General features: G+C 37.8%; 1 protein-coding gene across 1 annotated transcript; it reads right to left on the bottom strand.

Annotated features, from left to right (window-relative positions):
- Nucleotides 1-1,117: 1,117 nt before the first annotated feature.
- On the bottom strand, nucleotides 1,118-17,129 carry cratb (carnitine O-acetyltransferase b). The gene is made up of 15 exons (XM_067612592.1): nucleotides 16,753-17,129; nucleotides 15,946-16,170; nucleotides 14,515-14,633; nucleotides 13,740-13,793; nucleotides 11,910-12,075; nucleotides 10,157-10,331; nucleotides 8,900-8,990; nucleotides 8,220-8,307; nucleotides 8,014-8,114; nucleotides 6,771-6,890; nucleotides 5,168-5,290; nucleotides 3,739-3,874; nucleotides 3,588-3,650; nucleotides 3,333-3,470; nucleotides 1,118-1,996 (listed from the first exon to the last, which is right to left on the bottom strand). Exons 1-15 carry the CDS (start codon nucleotides 16,801-16,803, stop codon nucleotides 1,793-1,795), a joined length of 1,854 nt encoding a protein of 617 aa, XP_067468693.1. The 5' UTR covers nucleotides 16,804-17,129; the 3' UTR covers nucleotides 1,118-1,792.
- Nucleotides 17,130-17,195: the final 66 nt, after the last annotated feature.

Consider the following 17,195-nt stretch of genomic DNA (forward strand, 5'->3'; position numbering starts at 1 on the left):
GAAAACTTATTAACTTATGTTTCGGTGTGTCTGAACTTCATCAGGTATATGGGCAGTTTGCAGGTGTTTTCTCATTGTTTTCAAGTATAAATATCTATAAAATCTGTAAAAACTATTTTTCTGTTAATATTATTTACATGTGGGCAAGTTTTTTAGTGAACTACTATGATAAACTATATGAAATTATCTAAGAAAAATACACAAATAATAAAGCAGTTCTCAGTAAGTCATAAAAAAGTAGTTGACAAAACAATCTCTACTCAAAAGCAACTTACTTGCTTGTTCCTGAGCTTTTCTACCAAATCATTTATTTTTCATCAGTAGATTAAGCTGTCATGTTCAATTAATCTGAGCACTTTTAACTTCAACTTCAAACTTGCTCAACTCTTAAGCAAGGACAAAACTTTCAAGAGGTGCTCAGAATAACCGGAAGTTTGAACAATACGGTTCTAACAACTTGACGGTCAGAAGCTCTTGAGCTCGAGTGGAATCTGTGGAATCAGGAAACGTTGGTGCTTCTGCAGAATATCACTGTATTGCATTATTACATTTCCGAATCAAAGAGTTGTTTAGCTGCAGTATTTTTTTAAACATCTGTCTTGAAGTATAAAACATTTCTATAACAAGTAGAAGAAAAACTTGTCTGCAGCCCTTATTGAACACCTGTTTGTGCTAATTTGAATAAACACAAATTTATTTAGGAATATACACCATATACATTTGACACAGGGTCCTCTATAATACAGTAAACTATTGCATCTAATTGGTGCATATTCCTTAACATATTTGCAATTAATCAAACTGACACACAATGAATATGTGGCCTTTGGGGCTGTTGCTCAGTTTGCCCTGTTGGTCGTCGTGTCCTGACCCTCGTAGCTGCTGCAGAAATCACTGTGAGCATGACGTCTTGTGTTTTGCTGCAGAGCTTAAATAGCTCACTGATTGTTGTAGGGATGCCATAACGTCTGCGCACCAGTTAATACAAAACAAACATAACTCTGAGGAATTTGTCCTCCCCCTCAATCACTGTCAGGCACTCATAGTTATTACACAAACACACACACACACACACATACACACACACACACACACACAAAGCATTTAAACGAGTAAATCATGTGATGACAGGCTTTATTAACCAGCCCTGCAAGTTGATAGCGAACACGCCCCACCGAGGGGGCCAAAGCCAAACATCACATTCATCTCAACAACAAAAGTACCTGTCACATCTTCGCACAATCACCAATGACAACCAGCTTCTTGGCTTTTGGTCCTTTTCAAACTCAAACTTGTTAAACCTGCAAAAATCAAATGTTTCCATAAACATTTTGTCAATTAACTCTGGTGGCAGTGCAATATATAAATCAAATATTCTCTCTGTAGATGACGCTGGAAGGCTATTCGTCATCTCATGCCTGGTAAAAGAAGTGCAGTCAGTTTAAACACATATGCTCTGGCTTGTTCTGATTAATGCTGGAGTGTCAGATAGGCTTCGACTTTGTTTTGTTTTCATCCAAATGACAGTGTTAGACGCTTCCACTGTGGCAACTACATGCAACTTGCTTGCTCAGCTTTTGCAATAAAAAGGTAGGAGATGAAGTGCTTCATCCAAAGCATAAAAAAGCACCATAAGCACCTCAGAGCAACCAAGTTCAGTCATTAATGCTCTTTCAGAATAAACTGCTGTAGTGAAGCGTTACAAGTGGCATACTTGGGAACATATCCATGTCAAAAACAAGCCTCATCAAGACAAAATATTTTTCTCATCGGACAAACTGCAGGAGCAGCGCTACACGGTAGGCTGCAGTAGTTCCTGTAGCTGACACAGGGTGTCCTTCAGGGTGAGGGCTAATGTTTCTGCATGTGTCTCCTCGCAGCAGTTGAAGGCAGTTATGGAAAAGTGGACGTGGTCTGCCTGAGGGTTGTAACATATGGCGTAACCGTCAGGAACGAGGGGCCCGAAACACATCACACTGTCTGTGTTTGCAGGCACCTAAAGGGGGGCGAGAGAGAGGAAAACATGAATGAATGAACATAAAATATGGAGGATGTGGAGAGCTGCAACAATTAGTCGATCTACTGAAAATTAATCAGCAAGTATTTTCATAATCAATTAATCGTTTTGGTCATTTCTCATCATTTGTCATACATGATATTAAACTGATCTGTTCAAAGAAAACACAACATTTGAAGACAATACCTATGTGCTCTAAATTATAGAGAATGTGCTCTAATTATGAGAAAATGTTAATGATTAAAATGTCTGTTTTTGGCTAATCCAGCAATAAATATGTGACATATCAAAATATTTCACCAAATTAATTTAAAAAAAAAAGTATATATTGAATATTAAAAATCCAATCGAGATTAAAGGGATAGGTATCATGGTATAAATCTTTATAGTCTGATGGTACATATTTTAAAAAAATTTAATCTCCGACCCCAAAATTAGGTGAAAAAATGTAGTAACTTCCTGGGAATCTCCAGAAAATGATTAATGACTTTCAGTACTGCAATTTGTCTGCCCAATAAAAAAAAACAACTGAGGATGACTCCTTTGCAAAATGATTTTGCTCTTCACGCCGTTCGTATCACCTCACCTTAACTATAAACAGCTGCTGTCATTACAAAACAATTCAAATCTATTAACAAAACCATGTTGAATTGAGTTTAATGGGGCAAAACCTTTTAAATTAGACTACACTGTATTGCATGCAAAATCTATTTGGGTGTTCTTGATATTAAAAGAACATTTGGTAACTCCTCTTCTAATTAATCTACAACACAAGATTAATGTTGACTTGTAGTGTGTTTATTCATGTAAATTATATGTTGAACAGTCTAAAGTGTGAAAAGGTGAAGTAAAGGAAAAGTGTTTTGATCAGCAGCATGATGTTGGAATCAAGAGGTCACAGTATATTCAACAAGTAGCTACGCTGTAAAAGGCCGATAACACAAAATGTGACTGATAAAACCGGGGAAATTACAACAGGCCATAAAAACCACATGAGCTCCGGTAATCGAGAACAAAACTAAAGCCGAGTCAGCTGGTAGGTTTACAGCTGAACTTGGGGAAGCAAATTAAACTCCAGATCTTCGTGTCCTTCTTTGGAAATTCCCAAAATGCATGATGATGGCAGTAAATGTGTGATCTTAAGAGACCATCACATGCTCCAAAACAACCTGAAAACTGCTGATAGAGAACTCTCTCTCATATATTCATAGTATCATTTAAAAAAAAAAAAAAAACAACAAAATTCCCACTTCCTGATGGGTTACATGACTTTAAATACTTCCTGTCAAAGAAATCTCTCAACACACAAACACACCTGCCCAGTTCGTAGTTTCCAGTGTGTCGCCAGCCCGTAAGCTGTATCCATGAAGACTTTGGGAATGCTCAGTCCCTCCTCGATGGCTTGCAGCTTCAGCCCCAGCAGGTGGCAGTCAATGCCGTGTCCTTTGAGCGCCTTAACGGATCAGAGGACGGGCGACAGCGGACATGAAATAATAAAAGATAAGAGTTTATCTGTTAATAACAGATTAATGACAAATACTGTTGAAGGTTTAGTTTTCTTGGTATTTACCTGATTAGTCAGAGCTGTGTAGGCGTCAACAGCTTCTCTTAACAGTTGCAGCTTTGCTTCACGCTGCAACACATTAATAATACGCACGATTATTACAAGACATACCGAATTTCCTCCCTATTGAAGCACCTGAAACCGAACGAGCTCTCACCGAAACAGTTGGATCATCAAAGGCACGTATGAAGTTGAGCGTCTGATTCGTGGGCGAGCGGATGTACTCTGTTCTTCCTCCTCGAAACATCCTCAGGGTGGCGATGTCACAGGAGGGACAGACCTCATTGTGAACTCTACAAACAAAAATTAAATTTAAAAAAAAAAAAAAAAAAAACACTGTGTGAAATCTTAAAGCTCAAAACTGCAGATTTCAATTTTCAATCACAATCACAAATCAGTCCTCTGCTTTTAAGACAAACGACAAGGAAAGACAGAAACAAATGATCCAAATACAGAATATTTTTTTTGCTGTAGGGTAGCAGACTCAGCCCAGTGTTCAAAAACTTTCTGTCCAGCTGTGACAGGAAACTACATGATCATCCTCTTTCTCTGCTATTTGTCTTGGAATCATAGGAAATCACTAACTTATGTGGAACTGGGCAAATTACAGGAGACATAACTCCCTGGAATGCTCCGAACAGCAAAACATTGTACATGAAATACAACGTTTTTTGTTTTTTTTTGTCATTTCAGACATTTAGTGACTTTTAAATCACATCTAACAGCTTCGTTCAAACATGACACAAGATTTTCAGGAGAGAGAAAATGCTTGTGTAATATTTGGCAGCTGAGTAGAGAGAGTGAGTGTGTTGAAATGTTATGATAGCCAGGAATGAGACTTTTTTTTTTTGTCCTTTCGTAGTCTGCATCAGTGATGGATTGTAAAACTTACGTAACTACATATGTAACTTGCACAATCATTGAATGACAGGAAGTTAAGTTGCCAATCTCCTACTGATCTGATATGAGAAAATTGATCTCCTAAACACCTTAAAATTGACTCATTCACAGTGTTTCCTTTGGTTTTGTGCATAATAGATGAAGACTGAGATATTAAATTTAAAACAGAGGTGTTAGAAGGTGAAACAAGACTCACATTTCTCTCTCTCCATGTTTTACCTCGTAAAAAGACTTGTGTTGTGTTCAAACTGATATGGAAATGTGACTGGGTCCAACACAGTAAGACTGCTGTTGAGATTTTTATGTAGAAGTGACCAGGGGTGTTTGAGACCAACATGTCAGTTTAACAGAAAGGGGAGCATATCTGAGAGGGGCTTTACTGAAACATGAGCAGAGAAGGATTCATAAAGTCAACAAACTGACTCAGTGCTGTCACTTGTTTTTATTATTAGCTAACATTAGCCACCATAAACTACTGGTCATAGTAAGGTGAGGTCGAATTAAGGCTGTAGCAGCAAAACCCCTGAGTCTACTGAATAGAGCAAGAGTATGTTTAATTGCTGATAAATTTAAGAGTATGTTATGTCTTCTTTGAATAAATACATTATTGCGTCAATGCAAATACTAAACAGCAGGATTTTGTCACCTGAATCTGCTGAAACCAGTGACAACATCGTTTTTCTTACCTGTAGTAGGCCAGCTGCAGAGCGACTTGGATGAAGGAGTTTGGACTCAGCTTGTGCTGTTTGGGAAGCTCTTTGCCAAACCTCTTGAAGTTGAACACATTCACATCGAGGTCGTTGATCAGTCTGCAGAAAAACAAACCAAAACATTTTTCTGATAAATTATTCTAATCTCAAAATTCACTCGCTAGCTTTTTCGGGAGCTTTTAGTCAAATCTTATATTCTTCTTCAGCGAATAAACAATCAAGGTTTAAAGTTAAAGTAGCCAAAGTTCGGCCTCAGCAGCTACATGCAGACACAATTTACAATACTTTACAATAAATTTCAATATCAGTTAATCTGTTGATTATTTTTCTCAATTAGTTGTTTAATTGTTTAGTCTGTAAAATGTTAGATAATTAGAAAAAAATCCCTAATTTTTCTTATGTTAGTCAAGTGAACAACATGGGTCCATAGTTCACAAAGAAGTGTGGCAGCCAACAAGGACAAAATTATCCGCCAGACAAAACTCTACTGACATTTGGTGCTTGGTGGGTGGAAAATTCAGAGCCAATACAGGAAACGTCTTAAACACAAAATTATTAAAAGATGAGGCTGCTCTTTCAAATCTCATGTGCAGAGCCACACCAACAATGAACTCATCCTACTTACACCTATTACGTGTTTATGCAAAACCTGATATATCTTATTTGTTTGTGCTGTAGACTTCTGTTGTTGTCCAAAATGCAGCACAAAGTCTGGTGAACAACGGAGGTGAACAGCACAAAGGAATACAATCTATCAGGCTTTGGATACACACACAATAAACTTCCTCAGGTGTCACCAAGTATAAAACTTCAGTCACATGATTAGAGGTGGTCATATATGGAAGATCGTAACCTCTGCCTCAGAGGGATGGTCTTTGGCGTCTGGGGACACCTAAGTTGGTCCATTCACTGAAGAAGGTTATGAGATACAGGCAAAAGCTCCAGAAAAAGCTGATGAATGCACCTTCAGTTTATAATAATTTCTAATAGGTGTGTTCCTGAGGTCGAGAACGAACCTTCATGCTCATAATTTGTATTATCTATACTGTTACATGGTTATTATGGCAACGTGAAAAATACTTTTCATACTGCAATATAGAGATTTTCTAATTACACTGCAGGTAATTATGTAAGTGGGTTTTGTGAGGCCATTGTTTACATATCTCCTCTTCAAATTTAACAGTTAGTAAAAGCTTTATTCCCCATTTAGATCTTGGCAGCTGAATTTTGGAGCGCTCTAAAATTATACCACAGTGTATGAGGTCTTGTGGTCGGGAAGGCACTAGACTGAAAGGTCTAGATCACAATAATGACCTCTGAGGGATTCGAAGAGGCAGCTAAGCCAATGAGAGCTTTCCGTTTGCCAAGGTTACATTAACACAGAGAGGAAGATAAATTTGTTTACACTCCTGCGTTTCATTTCAGCTTTGTTGAAATTTGAATCAAAAGCAAACATCTGGCTTACACTGCAGAGCGAGTACATTATTCTCTTATCATGACATGAGTATTCTGCAGAGACTTTCACACTTAAAAACACTCCACCCTGTTTGTGAGAACATGTGAGGAAACTGATACTTACATATCGAGGTTCTGCTTGGCGTGCTCTATGTCTCTCTTGATTTCTCGGTCGATGTGAAAGTAAAGCTTCTTGGGCATCGGCAGAGGGACCAGCGGCGCTCTCTTTGGGTCTGGATTGTTACTGCAGTGAAGAAAACACAAATTAATGTTATTGTTTCATAATGTGTGTGTGTTGAAATCCACAAAAAGTCTACGCATGGCAAGTTATTTTTCTGTCTCAAAATAATGATCAACCGTTTGTGATGAGATATTTTGGTGACAAGAATGAATGAAAATTATGTGAGAACATCTTTTTTTTTTGTTTTTGTGCTAATTTTAGCATCTTCTTGGCTACTTTTTGCTGCCATCCTCACACTGAAAGTAGTGTTGACATTTGTCCTGGACAGATTGAAATGGAAAATAAATCTGCATCTCATTGACCACAGAGCATAATGCTAAAAATAAAGTTTACATTGTCTAGTGGATTTTGGGAGTATCGACTGGACCTATAGGGTACAATACTACACACCCAGGCAAACAAGATTTATATGCACGTCTATAAATAATGATGTTCTGGTAACAATCAAGGCTTAAAGTTAAAGTAGCCAAAGTTCGGCCTCAGCAGCTACATATGTAAAGCTAAAAGACAATTAAACTGGAGACACAATTTATGATACTTTAGAGATAAATTTCATTATCAATTAATCTGCTGATTATTTTAGAAAAAAATCCCTAATTTTTCTTATGTTGTTAAATGAACAACATGGGTCGAAAGTTCACAAAGGAGTGTGTTTTGAGTTAGACTGTACGGCAGCCAACAAGGAAAAAATGATCTGCCAGACAAAATTCTACTGACATTTGGCGTTTGGTGGGCGGTAAATTCAGAGCCAATAAAGGAAACATCTTAAACACAAAAATATTAAAAGATGAGGCTGCTGATTTCTGCTGAGAGCCACACCAACAATGAATTCATCCTACTCACACGTATTGTGTGGGTGTGAATGAGAGGCCAAAATGTAGAGGAAAATATCCGTATTAACGTGGACAAGGCCTGTCAAATTTGCAGAAGGCAAGAACTGGCGGAGCACTGTAAACAAATTTTTTTGGACATAAACAGACGTCTACAGCACAGAGGAATACGATATATCAGGCTTTGGATACATAATACTTGTAAATAGATTAATTAATTGTTGGTTTGGTTTGCTGGTTATCCTTAAAAAACCTCAATACATCAGGATATGACTGGTATTAACACTTTATCTCACCAGTACTCCAGGATATGATCCAGCAGTGTTGCTATGGGTGGACCCTCAGCTGTTGCCGGTTCATACAGAAGACCCCATGAGCCGTCCTCACCCACCACAAACTGTTCAAACAAACACAGTCAGGAGGAGTTAATCTAATCTGTATCAGTGATTGTTAGGTAAACTATTTTTTTTTCTTGTCATACATGAATCATCCTGCAGCTCACCTGCAGTGTTTTATCAAACCAGCGGTTGCCGCTGTTGGAAAACGTCCCGCCTCCATGCAGAATCTGGGCTGCCTTACGGCTGGCATACCTGTCAATCAAAGACGGAACAAACATATTAACATTAAACATATATAAAGTCCTGATGAAACGGCATTTTGAAAGTATCTAACTTATTAGATTATGACATAACGTTGGGAGGAAAGTGGGCGTGTCATAATGAAGCTTAGCTCTGATTGATTGATAGGTGAGTGTCATGATATTATTGGTTGAAATTGGTTGTTTCAAGCATATGTAAGCACACGTCATATTTTGTTTTACAGGAAAAAAAACATGATTGGATTTTGATATAAAAATACAAAGGAATTGATTTGTTTTTGTATTTTTTTTGGCACATATTGTTAAATAAGGCAGTTTTCATTTCATCTCAACTTTAAGAAGAACATTAAGGGATTTGAAAAGTGATATTTAACATCTCAGACATACAGATTTAATACGGGTGTCACATTTTTTTAGACACAAAGCTGCAAACAAAGTATTGTCACTACAGGAAGTGACACTTATTGCTTAAGACTAAATGTCAACAGACAGGACAATGATATCTGAGCACACACAGAGGATTACACAACATACAGCGCAAACACAGAAATACCTGAGTGTGGATTATGTGTGTGTGTGCTTACTTCTCATCTGATATCCTCATGACTGGAGAATCCAGACACAAGGAGAAAAGTCCCTTCTCTATCACCCGCACTGATTCCCTGTTTAGTTTATCTGAGTCACACAGAGAGCGAGGAAGGAGACACAGACAAAAAAAAAAGAAAAACAGAAACAAACACTCAGCAAAAAAGGTTTGTTTAAAATAAACCTTACATTTTTCAATATGAAACTGCAAGTCCAATATCAAATTATTATTGTGATGCCACACAAACACAAATTTATCAAAACATATTATGGACATTTGTTGTGGTTTGGTCAAATGAAACATGTCTATTATTATAGTTATCTACATATTTTTCCTTGCTGATTTTGCACATTTCAGCTCATTAACTACAAGTCAAACACACTTTGCATCATTGATTTCCTCGCTTCTGTACGTGCCAGCGAACCAATGTGCAGGCACTTGATTGGGATAAGTAATCAGTCCATTACAGTGATCAATTAGTCAGCTTTATTTATGTTTTTTTTTAAAGTCTGTGCAGGGTAATGGAGAGAAGAGCTGGGATGAGAAACACAGCTCCTTTGTGGTGTGTTCAAGGAAGCTCTGACATCTGAGTTTCGGGAGACAGCTTCATTCACAAGTCGAACCCCAAGATGAACAGTGACCTAACTCTAACAGGGTGAAATTTATATAATGTGTAAAGAATGTGTAAAAAGAAATCTTTCCTTTCAGAAGGTAACTTTGACAACAAACAGCAACATCTTTCTTTTAGAAGCTCCGACAGGTTTATCACAAAAAATCTGATGAAGCTGCTAATTTGGGGTAATTCAACCTTGTTAAATTTTAATCTTTTTTGTTTTTGTTTTTGACTTTGTTGGTTATCAAACTTTTTACTCATTATTATTTAATTTCATTTTAGTTTTTGCTTTTTTTTGTTTAGTCTTGGATGACTTTTCCCAAAGCAGGTTCCTCTACAAGTTGATTTTGATAACGTAGTGAGATGAAAATGAAAAATGGAATATTAAAAAAACTTGTGGTATGCTTTAGAAAATGATTATTAGCACTTTTGGGTGTACAGAAATTGCAATTAATGGGTTAAAACACATAATTCCACCAGTATAACCTTAAGAATGAACACAAATCAGACATATTTTTATATCTACAAAAAGTTTCTTATCTTAATTTATTTTCTTTCCCGCCTTATTTCTTATTATATCCTTTATTCCTCTAATTTTCACTCTTCCTTCAACAGGTTTGTGTGTGTAGTCCTGTGATCTACCTTTCAGCAGGCGGTTATAAGCTTGTCCCCAGGTGTGGCGGTGCTCGCTGGTGAGGATGCCCATGGGCTCTTTGTCGGTCTTCCAGGACTGAGACCTGATCCTCAGCAGCTGCGAGTGGATCTGACTCTCGGTCATTCGAGAGCCGTCGCTGTTGTAAACCTCCAGCTGGAAGAACTGTGAGCAAAGACAGTGTGAGGAGAAAGATCTGTCCTTTATCAGCAGATGATTTGCTAAAGTGTAGAAAGTGTTAAGACATATGAAGCTTTTTATGTTGTCTGAGCAACAACAGGTGTCAACACTTTCATCCTGACCTAAACAGAACTCTACACAACCTTGCGTTTTGTGCTTATGTAATTTAAAATGTAATAAAAGATGCAGAGGGTGTGTTGTGTTAGTTGTGAGCATATTTGCGGTGATTTATTTGGCCTCTGGAGTATTTCTCTTTCACAATCACCACCATGCATGCCAACATGTGCAGCACTGCTGCTGTTAACACAAACAAAACAAATCTGATCTCATGAGACGTCACACTTGATATTTTCATAACAAATGAATCGTTTCAGTCTGTCTTTAAGCAAAAGTGCCAAAAGTTCACAGGTTCTGACTTTTAAAATGTGAATATTTGCTGGTTTTCTTAGTTCACTAATATTAAAGTGAATATATTTGGATTTAAGGCTCTTTGCTGGACAAAAAAAGAGATATGAAGGTGAGAGAATGAGCTTTGAGAAACTGTGATTGTGGCATTTTTCACCATTTTCTGATATTTTTTAAGCCAAAAGATTAATTGATTATTTGAGGAAATAGCTGAGTTAAGCCTTTATTTTTCAATTGCCAAAGAACAATAGATGGGCCTATAATATAAACCATTTGTAGACCATCATGTTTGCAAAAAGAGCAAAAACCAGTATCATAAAAACCCCATGTAGTTTGAAATGTCCAGTTTAACCCTGTGATTCATTCATGACTACTGCACGCTGCATGACATTTCTGTTAAAGTTGCTTTATGTTCAATCAGATCAGGAGATGTGATATCATTTACATACGTCTCTCCTGGAAGACATTCATAGTGTTGCACTCAGTTGTTCGTGTGAAAAGTGAAATAAATAGCTGTGTCATGACTGAGACCTCCACACAGCTGACCTTTCACTGCGTGAAGTGGGTGGAGAGGGTTTCTGAAACTATTGGACCATCTGACAGGCACGTCTGATGGAGTATACCTGCCCCTTTAGTTTGATTTATATGGACTCATGAGATCAGTGCGACACCTACCGAATAGAAACACCAAATTAAAACTGAATTTCCTGGCATTTTTCAAGTGAAACAAACTGAAAATTCAAAGTTCAAAGTAAGAACCTCAACTGAAATGACTCCTGGCCCACATTCAGCCATTTCTCATGTTTTAATCCGATATTAAGACGTCGGCTTTAGGCTTATCTGAAATTAAAAGCACTGAGATTAAATTTATTTTGATTATTTTGATTCCTCTGTCTGCCAAAATCTTTAAATAAGCTTCTTGTACGTCCAGGTGACTCCTGCTTACAAGACTTGGTGCGCTTGTAATTGGTTTAGATCTTAATACAGCTAACAAAAACAAAACTGTAGTTGTGACTGCACAAGATTCCTATCATTGCAATGAGGTTATTTTATGCCATCTGACATGTCGTATAACTTGTAATCCCAAAAAATAACAATGACAGAGGTAAACAAAAGAAAAAAATAGATTTCTGATAGTATCATCTGATCACATCCCACCTGGTAGTTCCTGACCACTGTGATGTGTGTTGGCGAATGCCGGGAGCTGCCGTGGTGAGCGATGTAATCGTGTTTGGGACCCGGGATCCTGCAGGAGGAGAAGAGGAGCGGGTAGAGCTCCATGCACAGAGGCTTCCCTCGCATGTACTCGACTGGCAGCTTGCCACTAACAGAGACAAGAAAGAGATGGAGATTTTTTTCATTTGAATCAAAGGAAGCACCTGGAAGGAGAGGAAGGCAGTGGTGGAAGAAGTATTCAGATCCTTTACTTCAGTAAAAGTACCTATACAGCGACGTAAAAAAACTCCATTATAAGTACAAGTCCTGCATGAAAAATCCTACATAAGTAAAAGTACATACGTTTTGGCAGCAACATGTAGTTAAAGTATTGAAGTAAAAGTAGTGGTTTGGTCCCTCTGACTGATATATTATTATATATGACATCATTAGATTATTAATACTGAAGCATCAGTATGTAAGCAGCATGTTACTGTTGTAGCTGCTGGAGGTGGAGCTAGTTTGAACTACTTTATATACAGTTAGCTAGTTTAGTCCAGTGGTTCCCAACCTAAGGGTCGGGCCCCTTCAAAAATCTGAGGGGTCATGAGATGATTAATGGGAGAGGAAAGAAGAAAAAACAAAGTTCTGATACACAAATCTGTTTTCAGTTTTTGGACTTTTTCTCAAATCTTTGTTTTTTGGTGAAATATTGGATCATTTGAACATTTATTCAATTGAAACCATGTGAGAAGTTTAGAGGGAAAACTCACTATTTGGTGGAGCTGTTAACAACAAATGTGACCCCGACTACACACTGCTTTTTGTAAGACGTCAAAAGCCAAAAATGTTGTAAACCACTGGTTTCATCGTTAACAATGTGTTTTATTTTAAAAGCTTGATTTATTATCCATTGTGTCAAATCTTCATCTGAAAAGTAACTAAAGCTGTCAGATAAATGTAGTGGAGTAGAAAGTACAATATTTCCATCTGAAATGTAGTGGAGTGGAAGTATAAAGTAGCATCAAATGGAAATACTCAAGTAAAATACAAGTACCTCAAGTTTGTACTTAAGTACAGTACTTGAGTAAATGTACTTAGTTACTTTCCACCACTTGAGGAGGGTCAAGATATTTCTCCTTTATGCTCATTTTGTTAATCTGAGATAAAGTAAAGATTACAATGTTTTTTGGAACACAGGCTTTGGCCTTAAAAAGTAGACAAATGGACAAAAAAGAACAGCAGAAAGAGGCCAAAACACTTTAGTTTTGGCTTTATAACACATTATTAGATAATATTTCCATTATAAATGTGGTAAACTGCATCAAACTGCTGCTCTGAACAGACTGAAACAAAGACTGAAGATCTGTTTACAACTAGTATTTCAGCTGTGTTTAGGGTGAAAAGTGTTCAGGATGGAAACGGCAGCAGAGACGTTTAAGTAATGTTGTTATTGGTGTTGCACAGATACTGTTACAGCCAGAGCGGGTAAGTAAATTTAGACACAAATAAATTTCATACAGTAAAGAAATACGGGGCGATGCCAGCCGGGCGAAAGGTTGCAGCACAAAAATAGCCGCCAGTGAAAGAGACTGTAATGCAGCAGATTAAAGAGTCGTCAGAGGATTACTGCAGATTGACTACAGAGCTTGTACGATCAGTTTAAAGCTAATAACTGACTCTATTGATTGTGGCGAATAACTCTCTATAGTATGAAATATTAAAACTACTTATCACATTTAACCTTTAAGACATGAAAAGGATTTACTGCTAATTTCATGTCTTCTGTCATTTTTTATTTGGCTCCAGTTCAGTCACACATGGAAGACTTACGTGTTGATTTTGGCCTTGAAATCGAGCACCGCTGCTATCAGTCTGGATGCAAACCTGGAGGGAAACAAACATGTTTTGGTTAAGTTTTTTTTTTTTTTATTATGTAACACAGTCAGTCTGTTAGAAACACGCACAGTGAAAAATTCATCTGTAGAACAGACACAATTCATATTGAGTCAAATCCGATGGAGGTATCAAATAAATTCAAATTCAAAGTATGCTTTAAAGATTACTAATGCACAACAGAACATGTACAAACAGCATTTTTCATGGTTGTTAACTCAACAAATGGAGCGTGGTTTTACAGCACTCTGAAAATATTACGTCACCCTTAAAGTAAGCACATTGAAATAGATTTTTCTAAAGTTGGGTTTGCAATAGAGTTGCAACGATTAGTCAATTGATCGATTAGTCTATCAACAAAAAACTTTTGATAATCGAATTATCTTTTTAGTTATTTTGTAAGCAAAAATGCCAAATATTCAGTGGATGCAGCTTCTTTCTTTGGATTATGGACTTTTGATCAGACAAAACAAGACATTTGAAGACGTCAACATGGTCTCTAAGACATTTAAACAGGCATTTTTCACTATTTTCTGACATTTTATAGACAAAACAATTAATCAAGAAAATAATCAGCAGATTGATCAATAATGAAAATGATCGTTAGTTGCAGCCCATGTTAACAATGTACTGCGTAAGGGGATAGTGTTTGCTCTGCTGTGTCAGTGTTTGTGTGTATTAGTCTATATTAGTACAGTATGTGTTCACTCACACTAACTGGCTCCTCCAGTCATTATAATCTCTCCTGGGAAGAGAGATGGCCGGGTTCGAGTGCACGGGCAGCGGCTGTCTGCTCTCCAGGTACGCCAACTGCACCCACCAGTCTGAGATCTACAGGGGAGAGACGAGACCACACACACACACACACACACACACACACACACACACACACACAAAGGACATATAATTACTTGAGCAGCAGAACATAAATGTTCAGACAAAAGGTTGTAAACTTCGTGGTTGGGACGTAACTACAGTGATGATGTAAAGAGCTCAGAAAGACTGATGGTGGATTCATGAAATCGAAAAAAATTCTTCAAATGTACACATTTATTTTCTCACCATGGAGGTTATGTCTATGGTCCTGTTCAAAATTCAAATACTAGTTAATAGATTTTAATTAAATTTGATGGAATATTCAGCCATGAGACAAGCAACAAGTTGTGTTCTGTTGCACGTCAACATCGGACTTTTTTTTATAATTACCTGAATTATAAAATATGACACATATCCCACAGTTACAGTGGTGTGACCTTATTAAAATAATACACTATTTTAAAATCATAAATTATTTTAATAAGGTCTTGCGGAAAAATATGTCTGCAACTAAAGATAACTTTCATTATTTGTCAGTCCAAACCCCTAAAATATTCAATTTCCTGTCATAGAAGACAAAGACAACCAGCAAATATTTATTGCATTTTTACTAAAAAAAAAGAAATCTATGAATACTGATATACTAATCAATTAACTGACTAACCTTTTCAGCTCTGAACTGAAGAGATTGTCCAGCCTTGGCTGCGTTTTCTGAATGTTTTCAAGTTAACATGTAGAGGTGCAACAATTAGTCGATTAACAGAATATAAATCGGCAACTATTTGATAATCAAATAAGTGTTTTTTTAAGCAGAAATGACAAACATTTGCTCGTTCCAGCTTCTAAATTGGGAGGATTTTATGTCTCTCTTTGTCATATATGACAATAAACTAATATCTTTGGGTTTTGGACTGTTGGTCGGGCAAAACAAAACATTTGAGGACGTCACCTTGGGTGGTTAGGAATTATAATGAAAATATACACTGTTTTCTGACATTTTATAGACAAAATCAAGGAAATAATCAGCACATTAATTGATAATGAAAATAATAATTTGTGGCAGCCCTATTGACGGGTTTTTTCGTTGGGATAAACTTTTGAAGGTTTAATGCTTTTCAATACTTAATCACTAAAATAACCCGAAAAACACATTTAAAAACTCAAATATTTAGTGTCAGAGTTCACTTTTCTACAAGAGGTCAAGTGCAGGTGGTGTTTTACCACCCATGAATGCTCCAAACACGTTCCAGCATCTCTCTCCACGCTTTAAAAAACACACCCACATCCATCTGTCACATTTCCCACAAATGACACAACAGATACAGACCCAGTTCTTGGTGTGTCTTGCTCTCTTCTCCAGCCCCTCCTGCAGATGCGTGCCAAGACCACCCGGCCTGCCGAAATCCTGCACCATCCTGCGGGTGTGCCTGAGCTCCTCGGGGGGCAGCAGGGGCTCCAGGGCCCTCAGGTAGCCCTGCAGGGTCTCAGCCAGAGGGGGCACCGGCTGGAAGGGCACAGAGGAGAAGAAACACAGCTCCTGCCTCAACGACACCTAGAAGGAGAGAGTGAAATCTATTTGTTTATCGCACTATTTATTAGTAAAATTAAACTTTTTAAAGTGTTATCATAATGTTGGTACAGTAGAGCAGCTGTTCTCAAACTTTTTCACACCAAGGACCCCTAAACTGACACAAATTAGACCACAGACCCCCATTTGATAAGATTTTGTACCAGGGTCCCCAAAAATAGTCATATATTCTGTCATTGTGTTACTTATGGATGAAATTACAGTTAAAATAAATGATTCCTCTTTTTGCTGAGGACTCCCTGGAGCCCCCTTAAAGACCCCTGGGGGTCCTCAGACCCAACTTTGAGAACCACTGCAGTAGAGTAAACTGTTTGTCAGCACCATGCAGTGACTTCCAAGAGAGTTTGATTAAATGCCAATAAAAAAAGGAGGGCAGGACTAGGGCGTATCAGGAATAGGAAGTGTGAAAGATATGATTGTGGAAACACGATCAGCTGCTTCTTCCTCGTTTGTTATAATAACTACACTCTATGTGAGGATCCGGGCCAATATGTCAGCAGCAGTGTTGCTCCTCCAGTAAAAACACACACACAAAACAAGACTCACCCGAGACAGCCAAGCTCTGTAGGCCCGTGGTTGAATTTTCCTCAGAATCATATTTCCTCAAATCAGAAATCCACCCTCTGTTGCATCTGAGTCAGTTCAGTTTTTTTTTTTAAAGCAACTTTTCTTTTATACTCTGACAACTTCTGCACAGGCTCCACAGGGTCAGATCGTCAGACTGAAGTCCAGCCCTGCTTCTTCTGCACGGTGGATGTAGATCCGAGTTTGAAAACATCCGCGCAAAAAAAGACTCCCTCTCGGTGTTTTTAATCCTTCACACTGCGATCATGCAAAGATTCACGTACAGAGCTGGACTGAAGCTACAAGCCTGCACACGTGTTGACGTAAACGTGTTTCCGTAAACAGCTGCGTGACCTGCGTGCAACACCGCATCTGACCACAGAGTAGCGCTGTTACACTTCCTTCTTCTTCTTCTTCTTCTTCTT

This window comes from Thunnus thynnus, chromosome 15 (assembly GCF_963924715.1).
Source record: "Thunnus thynnus chromosome 15, fThuThy2.1, whole genome shotgun sequence".
Taxonomy (NCBI): domain Eukaryota; kingdom Metazoa; phylum Chordata; class Actinopteri; order Scombriformes; family Scombridae; genus Thunnus; species Thunnus thynnus.

Bases quoted from the DNA above. Each gene is read 5' to 3' on its own strand.
- cratb (XM_067612592.1), bottom strand. From the start codon at position 16,803: ATGATTCTGAGGAAAATTCAACCACGGGCCTACAGAGCTTGGCTGTCT. The intron at 12,076-13,739 runs GTAAGTCTTCCA...TGTCTCTGTTAG, and splicing joins TTCAAGGCCAAAATCAACAC to TGGCAAGCTGCCAGTCGAGT. The intron at 3,875-5,167 runs GTAAGAAAAACG...TTTTGTTTGTAG, and splicing joins CTGCAGCTGGCCTACTACAG to AGTTCACAATGAGGTCTGTC.